The sequence below is a fragment of the Lathyrus oleraceus genome, chromosome 3, assembly GCF_024323335.1.
Source record: "Lathyrus oleraceus cultivar Zhongwan6 chromosome 3, CAAS_Psat_ZW6_1.0, whole genome shotgun sequence".
In the NCBI taxonomy this organism is placed as follows: Eukaryota; Viridiplantae; Streptophyta; class Magnoliopsida; order Fabales; family Fabaceae; genus Lathyrus; species Lathyrus oleraceus.
Genome location: NC_066581.1, coordinates 232,856,097 through 232,870,026, shown reverse-complemented (window position 1 = coordinate 232,870,026; position 13,930 = coordinate 232,856,097). Strand labels below are relative to the sequence as shown.

General features: G+C 39.3%; 1 protein-coding gene across 1 annotated transcript; it reads left to right on the top strand.

The window, feature by feature from the left end:
* Nucleotides 1–9,673: 9,673 nt before the first annotated feature.
* LOC127126517 (uncharacterized) lies at nucleotides 9,674–13,384 on the top strand. Its single transcript, XM_051055450.1, has one exon. It carries the CDS (start codon nucleotides 10,615–10,617, stop codon nucleotides 12,280–12,282), a length of 1,668 nt encoding a protein of 555 aa, XP_050911407.1. The 5' UTR covers nucleotides 9,674–10,614; the 3' UTR covers nucleotides 12,283–13,384.
* Nucleotides 13,385–13,930: the final 546 nt, after the last annotated feature.

The following is a 13,930-nucleotide window of genomic DNA, read 5'->3' as shown; positions in this document are numbered from 1 at the left end:
GTCGCATCCTGGGCCTACGTAGTTTGTCAGAAACAAACATCAGAGTCGACGTAGTTCCGGGAAATGGGAGGCATGCTCGCTAGGACATCGTATCCTATGCCTACGTATCTCATCTGGAATGAGAATCAGAGCTGTCGTAGTTCGGCTAACGCACGCCGAAACAAAACACAAAACAGAGACGCTGAGACGTCAAAAGAAACACTCAAAAAGGAAACAGAATGCCAATCCATGGACTTACATCTGACTCCAAACACACAACACAAACAAGGAAACAGAATTCCAATAGATGGGCTTACATCCGACTCCACACAAGCAACAATCGCTAACCAGCGAACACCAAAGAAGAAAGTTATCGGATCGACAAACTAAAAGGGAGTCTGGAACTCGAGCCTAATAGCTATCACACAAACATCAAGAAGACGCTGAGACGTCAAAGGTTAAACGCACAGACTAAAAGGGAGTCGGGAACTCGGTCCTGATAGCTGTCAAACACACACAAAAAAAGAAAAGGGTGCCTGGAGAGATCTCGCATGATCTCCTGCCAACATATCTCATCTGGTATGAGAATCAGGGTGATGTAGTTCCGCTAAATAGGGGAGAAACTCTCTTAACCAGAGACCAAGAGGATAACGAACTAAAAGGGAGACTGACTCGAGCCTAATAGTTATCATGCAAATTATAACCCTAGGTTGAGGTCTCTAACAAGAGTTTAACTCACACAGGAAGTGAGTTAACTCAAGTCTATCTCTACGTACGTTCAACTTCCACGAAAGTTGATCATACGACTCCTACAGAAAAGGAGATAAGAAGCAGAAAGCAGATAAACATACCAGCAATCATCACACTCTATATACAAACAAGAGGCTCAGACACGGTTGGGCTTTAGTCAAGGGGTCATATCAACCTCGACAAACAAGCCAAAACTGTGGGGGCATGCTGAAGCTCTTAACCACTGACATTGACCGTCAGGGTGAGCAGATGAAAGGTAATGAGGGTTAGACCTCATGGCTCTTAACCCTGGCCTGGGTGAGCTCAAATGAAAGAAAGCGTGGGGGTCCAGAAAGAGGGACCCTATTCCACTTGACTGACTCTATACAAGGATCTTGGGTTAGGTTCAAGAGCATCAGCACGTAGTGCGAGCATAATGAACGACTCAACGACTAACAGGGGACTGACTACTAGTCCCTTCTATCTGTCAATTGCCTCTTCACTTAGGAGGACTTAACAAGTAACATGCCTCGACAAGGAGGTCTTTAGCACAAATATAAACAAGCACAATCATTGCCTCTTAAGGAGGACTTCAGCCAAACGCCTGCCAAAAAAGCGACAGGGCTTCCAGACTACATGGAGTCAGAAGGCTAAACTACCTCAGTGGTGTACCAACCACACTCCAAAGCAAAGCAAAAGCTAGCTAGCAAGCGGCTAATGTACCTGTACAAAAGCCAAATAGTCAATATCTCAGACAGAAAAAACCAACAGACAACACTCAGTGGAACCAATGCAACTGTTCACAATTCAAGTTACAAATGCAAGCACTCAAGTGAGTTCATCACATCCATTGACCTACAACACAAAAAGAGTTAGTGATCAAAGCAAATGGCATCTCATGTAATGAGATCACATCAACCATTAGTGTTAAGTGCTCAATACCTGAAATACAAAACACAATCGGTGAGTACAAACCACTAGTACAAAGACTAGGGTCAAAGGCAAATCAAAAGACCAAAACAGAAGTCAATATTCCACATGAAGCACATTTAATCAAACAAGAAGAAGGCCTCAAAAGGACCAAAGCCAAATCATAAGGAAAAGCCATCACATGAACAAGATAAGGCAAAGGCAAGCAATGTGATCAAAATTGGACATCAAGAATATAAAATCCACATTAAAACAGAAACACATCCAATGATCATGAAATTTTTTATGTGAATTTAACATGTTATGGACAAACATCATACCAAAAATTAGGTCCAGAAGACAACAAATGGTGTGTGAATGAAAATGCACAAGTACAAGGTATAAAATGTTACACCAAATGTCACAACATATGTCCATGTGTCCAAAACAGTGGTATTAAATGGTAAAAATGTCAAACAAAAGCCAACAAATCATGTCACATGTTATGATCAAGCATGTCAAATTTCAAGGCAATTGGACAAACTATGAGCATTTCACAAATCAATTAGCATAACATGTCATTTTGGCATCATGTTCAAACAACAATTCCCAATTAAAAATCCAGAAGCACAAAAATCAGGAAATTAACATCACAAAATAATAGACATCAAAACAAGAATGTGAAAAAAAAGTTTGAATCAAATTGGACATGTTTACTATTTTTATGATTTTCCAAAGATGCATGAAATAAATGGATTAATGTGAAAATAATGCGGAAAAATGGAATTCAAAATAAAGTTCACAATGTGCATTCAACAGGACTTGAACACGCGCACTGCAGGTAAAAAGGAGCGCTCAAGAATTAAATCCACAAACAGCATAATGCCAGAATCGAACACAGGCATGAAGGATAACAAGTGCTCAAAATAAAATGAAACAAACATCACAGGCAAGGATCGAACACTGGACAAGGAGGTTCCAAGCGCTCAAAATAAAATCCACAAAAGCGCGCTAGAGAGGGATCGAACCCAGGCGCCTATGGTCAACAACGCTTCACAAAATAAAAGAACAAAAGCGCGCTAGGAGGGATTCGAACACGCGCAGACTTGGTTCATGCAAGCAAACCCTAAGCAAAACGCAGACGGCGGCGGACGGTGGTTTCCACCGTCTTCTCCGGCCGTCTAGGCGGAGCAACATCCAATTTTTTTCCAGAATTCTATGAATTTATATGGTTGGAAAGGTCTCGCTACGAGGATCACGAATCTACAATCATCTAAGCCTAATTCATCATATATTTCACGAATCGAAGCAAAGAAAATCCAAGATCTAAACTTATATTCCACATATCTCACTCATCTTTTCACCAAATCAAATTCTAATTATATCAGCATCATCACCACAACAAGATCTACCTAATCATGTACATGAATTAGCAAAAAGAGTGAGTCGAAAATCCACCTACTTGGAATGGCAGTGATGAAATCGTGTCTTTCAAGTCTCCAGAACTTCCAGATCCACTCCAGTATGATTGATTAGAAGCTTTGAGCACAAATCAGCACTTGAAACCAACCAGATCCAGCTTAATTCCAAACTTCCATTGATGTGTTCAAGCTCTTGGCATGCACGAATTTGCACTGAATTCCACCAAATAAACCTTGAATCCTTCTCAATAGCACTCCATGATCATGATTATGCAAGGAAGTAACAGAAATATGTGAAGAATTTTCAAGTTTGAAGTGAGAGAATTTTTGGAGGGAAAAATGAATTCTAGATCTAGAATTGTGGTTATGAGCGAATTCTGTTAGGATTTAGCTTATATACTCTGTGTTAATCACCATGCTAATCACAATTAGGCTTGGTTAAATGAGATTAAGGAAATGAGAGGTGTGATGCAAAATACACAAGTGTGCTTAGCATGGCCTTCCCATACGTGAACAGTACCATGCAAGCATCCAAATCCACTTAAAATCATCCAAAAAACACAAAGGAAGTGGTATTTTGCACATGTGATTCACCAAATTCAAATTCTTGAATTTCCCTCCAAAATGCATATGAATGAACAAGTTATCACATGAGCTTTTTCCATGCAAGGCAATGGTTGATTTGGAAAGTATTGGTCAAGACAAGCATTTTGCAAAAAGAGTGGACCAATTTGGAGTTTTGGATCAAAAGTTATGCCACTTTGGAATTCCATGTATACTTTGTGATCATTTGGCCATAACTTCTCAACCAATCATCAGATAGACATGATATAGGACTTTTTGAAAAGAGGAGAGAAAGATCTTCAACTTTAATGTTCACCAAAAATCCATTTGAAGCTTCTTTGATGTTGGAAAGTCAAGTTGAATGTGGACCAAAAACTTGCCATTTTTGGAAACCTTCAATTACAGGTCACTTTCCATTTTTGGAAACTTTTGATTTGACTTCAAAATCTTCAAGATATATGTTTGAAATGACAAATGAACCTCTTTTGAACATGATTGAGATGTTGAAACTCATTTCCCCACCTCATAGCTCTCAGCTCTTGCACAGTTGACTTTCTGGTCCTCAGATGACCTTAACATGCCCTGATCAGCTTGAGCCTCTACCACTTGGGGAAATGGCTCAGAAATGAAACCCTAGCTCATTTAAGCTTAATATGATACTCATGTGATCCTCATCATCAGCAAATACCTCTTTTCCTGGAGAAACCCTGGTTGAAAGAATATCATTGATTAGGGTTGACCAAAGGTCAAAACCCTAATCCAAAGAAGCTTGAGCATGAATCATGAAACCCTTGATGATGATAGAACCATGATGAAGGTGATGTATCCTTACAAACAAGATAATACTCAACCTTTGAAACCCTGGTGAAAAGCAAACCCTCAGATAGTTGATCACCAATTCATGGAAACCCTCAGGCTTGAATCATATAATATCTCCATCTTCTGAAAAGACCTTGGAGGATGACTTTCCTGTTTTCACATGATATGCACTATGCCATGCCTAATGTCCTAAAAATGAAATGCAATGTGCTGAACTAGTCCCAAGAAGAGGAGGGCAAATTTTGAGGTGTTACACAAGGAAATCAATCAGTAAATGGTTCACAGTAGTTCTAGACATCATATATTGATCCCCATGTTCTTCATTTATCACTTGGATCAAGAAATCATCAAGAGTTTTAAGCTTGTTTGCCTTGGAAACCCTAATTCATCTGGGTATCTTGTATGACTTCCTCAGCAAGTTTCTTCAATAATTGGCCCAATACATCAAGGGGTACTTAATTTCACATCATCTTATACATATATGATCCTCCATGATCCAAAAATATCAATAGAACTTCAAGTTTGCAAGTTGGTTCAAAAAGGTTGACCAGAGAAAGTTAACTGGTCAAAACTGGGGTTCCCTAGACTCTATCTCCTACAATTTTTGTCATATGAAAATTATTCCAAGATAAAGGTTACTCTTTATGACATTCCAAACAACTTTAATTTTGACATCAAAAGATATTTTTTCTTGGAAAGTCATTTTTTATGGTGAAAGATTATAGGTGATTTTGTTTGTGCCCTAGTTAGAAGGTCAACTTCCAAGGACCATAACTTGCTCAATTTGTATGATATGAAGGCCATCCAAGTTGCATTATCAATTTCAAGATGTCTTATCCAACTTTTAGTCTTTGAGAAATGTCAAATTCAACTTGCAAGGGCATGTGCCAAGAGGAAACATTATAGGTCATTTTGGGTCATTACTATTGAACAAGCAATTTTCCTCAACTTCTAAAATGCATAACTCCTTCGTTCCAAATCCAAATAAGGTCCAATTGGTGACAAAACTTAATATGATTTAAATATATACAACTTTTATGAAGGAACCATTTCTATTTGAAACTCATAGCAAAAGTTATTTAAGGTGGAAGAAGTGGATATTTTTTACTTGGTACTTAGAAAAATTTCAATTATGTTTGATTTCTCAAACTTCCACCTCAAAAATAAGCATTATCCAAGCTTCAAATGGAAAAGTGTTCAACATAAAAGTTATTCCCCTTGATGCCACCTTTTCAAAAAGTCTAATATCACCTTATTTGGACAAGATTTGAATGACTTGTGTATGGTTACTCTTCATGGTCCCATTTGGATGAATCACATGATCATTTCCCAACTACAATTGCATGGCCTCATGTTAAGCTTTTAGCATCATTCATGATCTTTTGTGGACCTATTCCAATCATTTCATGGGCCTATCACACGCTCATGCAAGCATACACTAACCTTTCCAATTTTGGCCAAATTTTCAAGTGTGTAAAAAGCAATGCAAAACCCTATAAATACATGTCCTTGGTGATCAGAATAAAAAACCTGCTTGCCCAAGCTTTGAACCATTGCTTCCCTAACCTCCATTAAAGGATAAACTTGAAGATTTCACTTGAAATCGAGTTCCAAATCTCCTTCTGTTTTGAGATTGAAACTCCAAGAATCCAAGCCTCTCTTTGATCAATTTCACTTCCTGCAAGCTTCTAGAGTCAAGCCAAGCCAAATTGGAAGCAAGATCAAGTTGATTTGAAGCTCCCCGAAGGTGAGATTTCATAAACTTCTCTTTTTTTATTCTCCCTCATTTCTCATCTATTTTGATTGATTGTTGGTTTGCTGAAGACCTACCAATGTAGGAAACAAGATTGAGTTGCTTTGAGGTCAAATCGAAGTAACTCAGTTCATACTCCTCAGTTTTTAATTCCACGTATCTTTCAATATAGTGAGAATTGGAGAATTTTGAGGGCAGATTTGGACTCATGGCGTTTTTCTCTTCAAATTAGTGTATGCATTTTTTATTTTAATAAAGGTTGATGGTGGACCAGTTGTCATACCCCGATTTTGGCCCTGAAAATTTTCCCCCATCAATCACTCGTTTGCATTCCTCCTCATGACCATTTCACGTTTAAACTCTTCACTTCATATTGAAAGATCTTTTATTCATTCATGTTACAATCATTTCATTCATGCATGATTAAAATAATTTTCCACATGTCTTCTGTCCAACTATGCCTTTGATGGCCTTAGAGCAACGTCGGGAAGTGCAACATCTAAGACATGAGAAATTTTACCAACTAGTGGTCTCAAGGACGGCGAAGGAAGCACGCGAGCTTAATATGACTAAGAATGATGATTTCGTTGGGCTTGAAGAAAATGGACAATTTGGATATACATCAATTCATGGAGAGTTACCCAAGTTTGATTTAAAAAGGAATAAAACTTCATCGGTTTACTCCGCCGCGTCAAATAGGCCTTGGGAAACCATATTTAGTGGGTCATCACATATGTTGCCTCCCCCCTCCAAATTGTGTTGTAAATTTTTGGAGTCTCTGCCGGAGAAAAAGACGTCAATTATAGAATGAATGACATAACTACATGCATATCATCTCTTGTTGGATATTTGTTTCTTGGTACCACTTACACTTAATTCAACAAAGCTGAACGCTGCATGTGGGCATGGCACTTAATGGTAACTGTTTGTATGCTTATAGCTTAAGTAGTACGAGAATGGACAACCAGTGTACCGGAGAGGACTCCACGCTCTAAAATTTTGTTTTGCCAGTTGCTTAAAGTTATATATGTTCTTTGGTATCTTTTGGATGAAAATTTTGACAGTAACAAATGTGGTTGACGTGAGTGTGTTTAAAAACGGTAAGCTTGCATTGTAACAATTTTTGTAGGATTGTGATACTGTGAATGAGTCTAGATAAGTTTATTTAAAAATGTTATGCAATACACAATCCATGTAACAGTACTGTGAATTTCGATTTACTCTGTTCATCAATTGTTTTCTGCAATCTTTACCAAAAAAAAAAAAGAAGACTGTTGCTCAGACGGAACCATTTCAACCAGAGATTTGATTTGAGAAATTCCGGTGGCGAACCGTCCACTTCTCTCTGATGTATTTGGGATTTGCGAAACAGTCTTTGCTTCACATAGCAGCTGGAGTTTGAATTTGAAAAGATCGTCGAACTCAGAAGAGCATGTTCCGTGTTGTTGGCCAGATAGAAATAAGAGCTGATCTAATGGATGCTAACTGCCAGCTGAAATCAGAAGAATTATTAAATGGCACACCACAAACCGCAGCCATCACCGTTAACCGGAGAAGCAAACATGGTAGGTTTCAACTCTCAGTCGTCCTACGGTATGCAATCCATGCTCAAAGAAGGTCACAAGCATCTCTCCGATCTCGACGAAGCCGTTCTCAAAAACACTGATGCCTGTAACCAACTCTCCATCATCACTCGCACTTCCCTTGGCCCCAACGAGATGAATGAGATGGTTATAAATCATTTGGATAAACTTTTTGTGACGAATGATGCTGCTACGATTGTGAATGAACTTGAAGTTCAACATCCTGCTGCTAAGATTTTGGTGTTGGCTAGTAAGGTTCAGCAAGAGGAAATCGGTGATGGTGCCGAGGAGCTTATTAGGATGGTGTTGCATTATTCTGCATCCAGGGATCTGGACCAGATAATATGCAAGCTATACAAGTTGAACCTGTTGCTTCTTCCTTGAATTCCTCTTATTGCTACATACTTCATAATGGGCTTGCTGTCTTTACTTGGTCTGGAAGCAATACAAGTGCAAAAGATCAGGAACTTGTAGAGAGGATGCTGGATTTGATAAAGCCAAATTTACAATCAAAACCACAAAGGGAAGGTACAGAATCTGAACAGTTTTCGGATTTGTTGGGAGGAAAATCAGAATATCCCAGTCAAGAGATTAGTAAGGAGGCTGAAAGTGATCCTCACCTATTTTGTTGCAATTCTCAAAAGGAAAGTTAAAGGTGACGGAGATATACAACTTCTCCCTGGATGATTTAATGACAGAAGACATTTTCATCTTGGATTGTTACTCAGATATATTTTTCTGGGTTGGTCAGGAGGTTGACACCTTAGTTCAGCAGTGCAAAAGTGATGAGGAAATTGTTGTTGTTGTCGCCCGTGAGCTTGGATGCTAGAAACTTCACCATATTGTGATCACCTTCACGCAGAACCAGCTAACTCTCGTTGGGTTCATAATGTTCCGGCATACGGTAGTTCCAAACCAACCCTTATGCCCACCTAACTCCCGGTCAATTGTTTGAAATCCCTCCTTTGTTTCAAAACTCACTGCCCGAGGCTAAGTCCATGGTCCATCAGATGACAGATCATAGTAGCCAGAATAATGTTCAGTTCTCTCATCCATCCAAACAACCAAAGCTTCAACATCAACGACAGCAAACTCAACCTGGCTTGCTTTCTAAAACATTCTATCATGTTAGACTTCCTTCCACTACTACAAATAATCAGTTGTCTGCTTCTGGTTGTAGTATACGTACTGTGGCAATGGGAATTGCGCCATCTATCATTACTGGTGATGTTCCATCTTGCTCTACTTCACTTTCCACAAATAACTGTGCCCGTGCGCTTCCTCTAGCGGCATCATCCCATACCCTTATGAGCACAATAGGGAATGCCATGACTCAGTCTGCTGTGAAAATCTTGAGTCAAAGTTCTAATGCAAATTTGGTAAAACATGTACAGCCAAATTATCAAGTTAAGCCTGGTTTAAACATTTCCGAAAATCACAACCAAGGAAATTTTTACCCTCAGACATGCTTGAATGGTGGTGTTGTCCAGACAGATTGCTTGGATACGTCGTCTTCTACGACTTCAGTTTTCCTTTCTTAGAGCAATACACGCTTTCATCAAAACGAAAACCCATTATCTTACAATCCACCGTCGATGTTATGTAGAGAGAACATTCGAAATGTGGAAATTCAGGTTGATGCTAGGTGCAATGTTTCATACGGCAACAACATGAACGGGCAAATGAGAGTGCCACTAAAGCTAGATTCTAATGTAACCAAAAGCTAACCACTTATAAAGGGAATTATGATACATTTGAGAGAACTCGAGAATTTCCGGCGTGACGTTTGTTCGTTATCCGGCGAGAAGCTCAAGTTTTGTTGCATTCTTCCATTGCCGTTTGGAGCTGGTATTCTTGTCATGTTGTTACTCTTTTCAGCTTTTGGTGCCGCCATTTAGTGTTGTTTCACTTATAGTTGGACCCACTTTGTTCATATGGTTTTGTTCTCTTGCGGGTATTGGGATGTACAATCTTGTCAAATATGACAGAAGTGTCTTGAGGGCATTTAATCCTATTCATATCTACTATTTCTTCAAGTGGAACACAGCTAAGGCATGGTATTCTCTTGGGGGCTGTCTTCCGTGTGCAACTGGTTCTGAAGCCATGTTTGCAGACCTTTGCTACTTTTCTGTACGATCAGTGCAGCTCACATTTATCTTTCTTGTTTTGCCGTGCCTGCTACTGGGTTATCTGGGACAAGCTGCATACCTTATGGAAAACCATGCTGATGCTGGTCAGGCCTTTTATTCTTCTGTTCCGAGTGGTGCATTCTGGCCAACTTTCCTTATTGCTACCATTGCAGCACTTATTGCAAGTCGGGCTATGACAACAGCAACAATTTCAAGTATTTCATGGCTTCAACGTCGGATCTTCATCCTGCAACTGCTACTTAGAGGGTCCAAAATGATCTGGTAGAGATGTTGCACATTCGTAGATGTATCAATTTTGTCAGCGGTCAATTAAACAACTTAGAGCTTGCTGTTAGTCTTGCCAAAAGAGGAAATCTTCCTGGTGCTGAAAAGCTGGTGGTTGAGAGTTTTCATGAATTATTTTCCCAAAAAAAGTATAAAGAGGCAGCAGAGCTTGCTGCTGAATCTCCATAAGGAATCCTTCGTACTCCTGACACAGTTGCCAAATTTCAGAGTGTTCCCGTGCAAGCTGGTTAAACACCGCCGCTGTTGCAGTATTTTGGAACACTTTTTATGAGGGTTCTGTTGAATGCTTAAATTTTGATAAACTTCTTAGTACTTTACATCCATTGGGGGCTTCAAGTTATCATTCTCCGTGTCCAGAAAATCTGCAAGAAACATCATTATCAAACTTAACTTTACAAGAGGAGCAAACAAAAAGTGCTCAAATGCCAAAAAATGCCAAAGTGGACTTGGAGGTGGACGAATCTGATACCTTTTCTGTGCTAGCTGGCTATTTTAGAAAGTCGTGTACTGAGCCGTCTAGTAGGTTTCTCCAAGAAAGTCTGAGGTCATACTATGTTGGTTGTGAGGCTAAACCAGAAGGCAGCTTATGGGCATACAAATACAAGCCAACTAAAGCCGTTGAAGTATGTGGTAATGACGAAGCCGTGAATTTCTTGAGTGACTGGCTACATCAGTGGCATGAAAGACGTTACAAACCCAGGAAGAAGACATGTCAGAGGGATACAAGGGTCATGCAAGATGATGATGATTATATGTGTTCTGACAGTGACTATGATTCAGAAGATATGAATGAAGAGGATTCACTGCAGAATGTTCTTTTAATTACAGGACCAATAGGGAGTGGCAAGTCCGCAGCAGTCTATGCTTGTGCCCAAGAGCAAGGCTTTGACATATTAGAGCTCAATGCATCAGATTGTAGAAATGAGACTGTTGTAAAGCAGTATTTTGGAGATGCCCTTGGTTCACATGGGTTCAAAAGGTTATCAGAACATACTTTGAGTTCACAGAAGATAACTACAAACTTCCCCCCAGCTTCTGCTTTGATTAATGATAAAGCTGCGGATGAGGTGAATGACAGAGTAGTTGAACCAATACCGTTATCTGATGATGAAGCTCATAGCCCATTTAAAACATCCCAAAAGTTACTTGGCAAGAATGATGCTGTTGCATGTGATAAAGTCCAAACTTTGATTCTGGTTGAGGATGTGGACATACTCTTTCCTGAAGATCGTGGATGTATTGTCGCCATACAACAGATTGCCGAGACAACAAGGGGTCCAATTATATTGACCAGCAATAGTGACAATCCAGCCTATAGATACCGTTTCTTAGAACCAAATTCTCAGTTGTTGACAAGGCCGGTCTTAGACACTCATAGTCGGGACCACGATTGTGGTTACGATGGTGTTAACATCGAAAACAGCATGGCCATTATCAACAAGTTCCCGGCAGTAGTTACTGTTCAAGTAACAAAAGACAAGCAAGATTTCAGCATTCACTTGGGTTCATCAGTTGCTGCTAAACATGGGGAAAATGGTTCAACCATGGCAGGCTTTGACATTCAGGACATTGGAAAGCAGCCGACATGCATTGTTAGAGGTGAGACCAAGTTCAAGAATTCTAAAAGAAATAAAACTGTTGCTGGAGTGTTTGTGACATTTTTGGGAGAAAATGTTTCAACCGGTGTGAAGCTTGAAGATCAAATAGCACTGGGGAAACGATTGGTATTAGTGGGGAGCACAGGGACCGTGCGGTCTCAAAATGATTCTGCTTATGGTGCCAATGTCGAAGTGAGGCTCAGAGAGGCAGATTTTCTAGTTGGTCAGAATCAGTCTTCTTTGAGTCTTTCTCTGGTGCAGTGGAGAGGTGATTTAGCCTTGGGAGCCAATTTTCAGTCACAAATTTCTCTTGGACGAAGCTATAAGATGGCGGTTCTTGCTGGATTGAACAACAAGCTTAGCGGGCAGATCAATGTGAGGACAAGTAGTTCTGACCAACTTCAAATTTCCCTTATTGTTATTCTTCCAGTTGCCAAGGCTATCTACAAGAACTTTTGGACTGGTGTTACTGAAAACTATTCCATCTATTAAGCTCTTTTTGCTAATGTTGCTAGTTAAGGAAGTAGACTATGAGGTTTGAGTGAGGTGGTTTATGTGAATTAGGAAATCGCGACTTTGGAGCGGTACTCCTTCGTCAAAGTATTGATATCTTAGAAAATAAAGTGTTGAATTAGGGAAAACATTCTGATCATGCTCCAGTTGCTTTTGTTAGTTCTAGTGCCCTTACATCAACATCTTCTAATGCCACCTCAGCTGTAAATTCTCACGCAAGTGATACCGAACTTCGCATGATTGTTGATGGTATATTGGCACATTATGATGAGATTTTTAAACTAAAAGGTGTTGCGGCTAAGGCTGATGTTTTCCATCTGTTGTCTGGCATGTGAAAAGCACCTGCTGAGAGGTGTTTTTTTATGGCTTGGTGGTTTTCGTTCGTCTGAACTTCTCAAGCTTCTGGTATAGTGATGTTCAAAGGCAAATGGCAAGTGCTATCACGCGACTGTCATTGCAGCAAAACAACCGTAGCCCTGCAAAGATCAAACCAAATCCACATCGAAGCTACTGCGACACAAACACACAAAAATCAGTCCAATTCAAAAAAAAATGAGAAAACACATATTCAAGTGAGTTACAGTGGTGAATTGTTTCTTACCAACAATGAACTTTTGGAAATGAAGAGAATTGAGAAGGGGACCACAAGTGGAATAAGGACAAAACTCCCCAGACATCCTCTGTACAAACAAACCTCTCAACTACACAGCAGAGGAAAGAGATGGGTCATATATAAAAGAGGGATTACTATTCATAACAACCCTAATTTTTGGAGAGGAGCCGTTACTGTTCACTAAGAGAAAAAGGAGTCGACGACAAGGAGAAAAGAAAACCATAGTTTTTCTTGGTGGTGAAGAGCGGACAAGAAGATCAAAAACCGGTTCAGACGAAACCTTACCTACATCCGACGGTCAATCTCGCCGCAACCGGTTAGTTTCCTTTTCGAGTTTCTATTTCCATTTCTCCGTTTAGCTTTCCTTGAAGCTTCCATTTGTGTGGTTATCTTGCCGTTAAATCTTTGTTGTTCAAAATGGAAAGAAACAAGATCTATGTGCGTTAAGATGAATTTGTTTGAGTTCTATTACTGTTTTCAACTTTGTGTTTTATTTAAAAGGCTTGGTCCGTTTTTTTTACGTTATGTGTTAGCGCTTGAGATTATATGACAAGGATGTCTATCTGGTGGAGTTGGTAGAAGGGATGCTTTGGCAAATCCTTGGTCCTGGGTCCAATACCCGTGTGCACCATATTTTAATTTTACAACATTTTTTAATTTCTATTTCACATTTCTTTTTAATCCCCTCATTATTCCTAATGTTTACCCTTTTATTTTATTTTAATTGTTAAACATCGATTTTTAATTTATGGATTTGGCAATTTTCTTGTTATTTATCCATTATTATTTTTATCGATATATTGATAGTATTTCGCCGCGTTTCGATTAATCGCATATGACATTTCAATTATTGTCAACATGCGCAAACCGGCTTTGAGCACATTATTTAGGTTTTATGTATCTCTCAATTTCCATCCATGCAAATCCCGATTTTATCTTTTTTCGATTTAATTTTTAAGTTTGTTATAAATATAACTTGTTGTGTTATTTTCTTCACATGGCTTACTCTTGGGC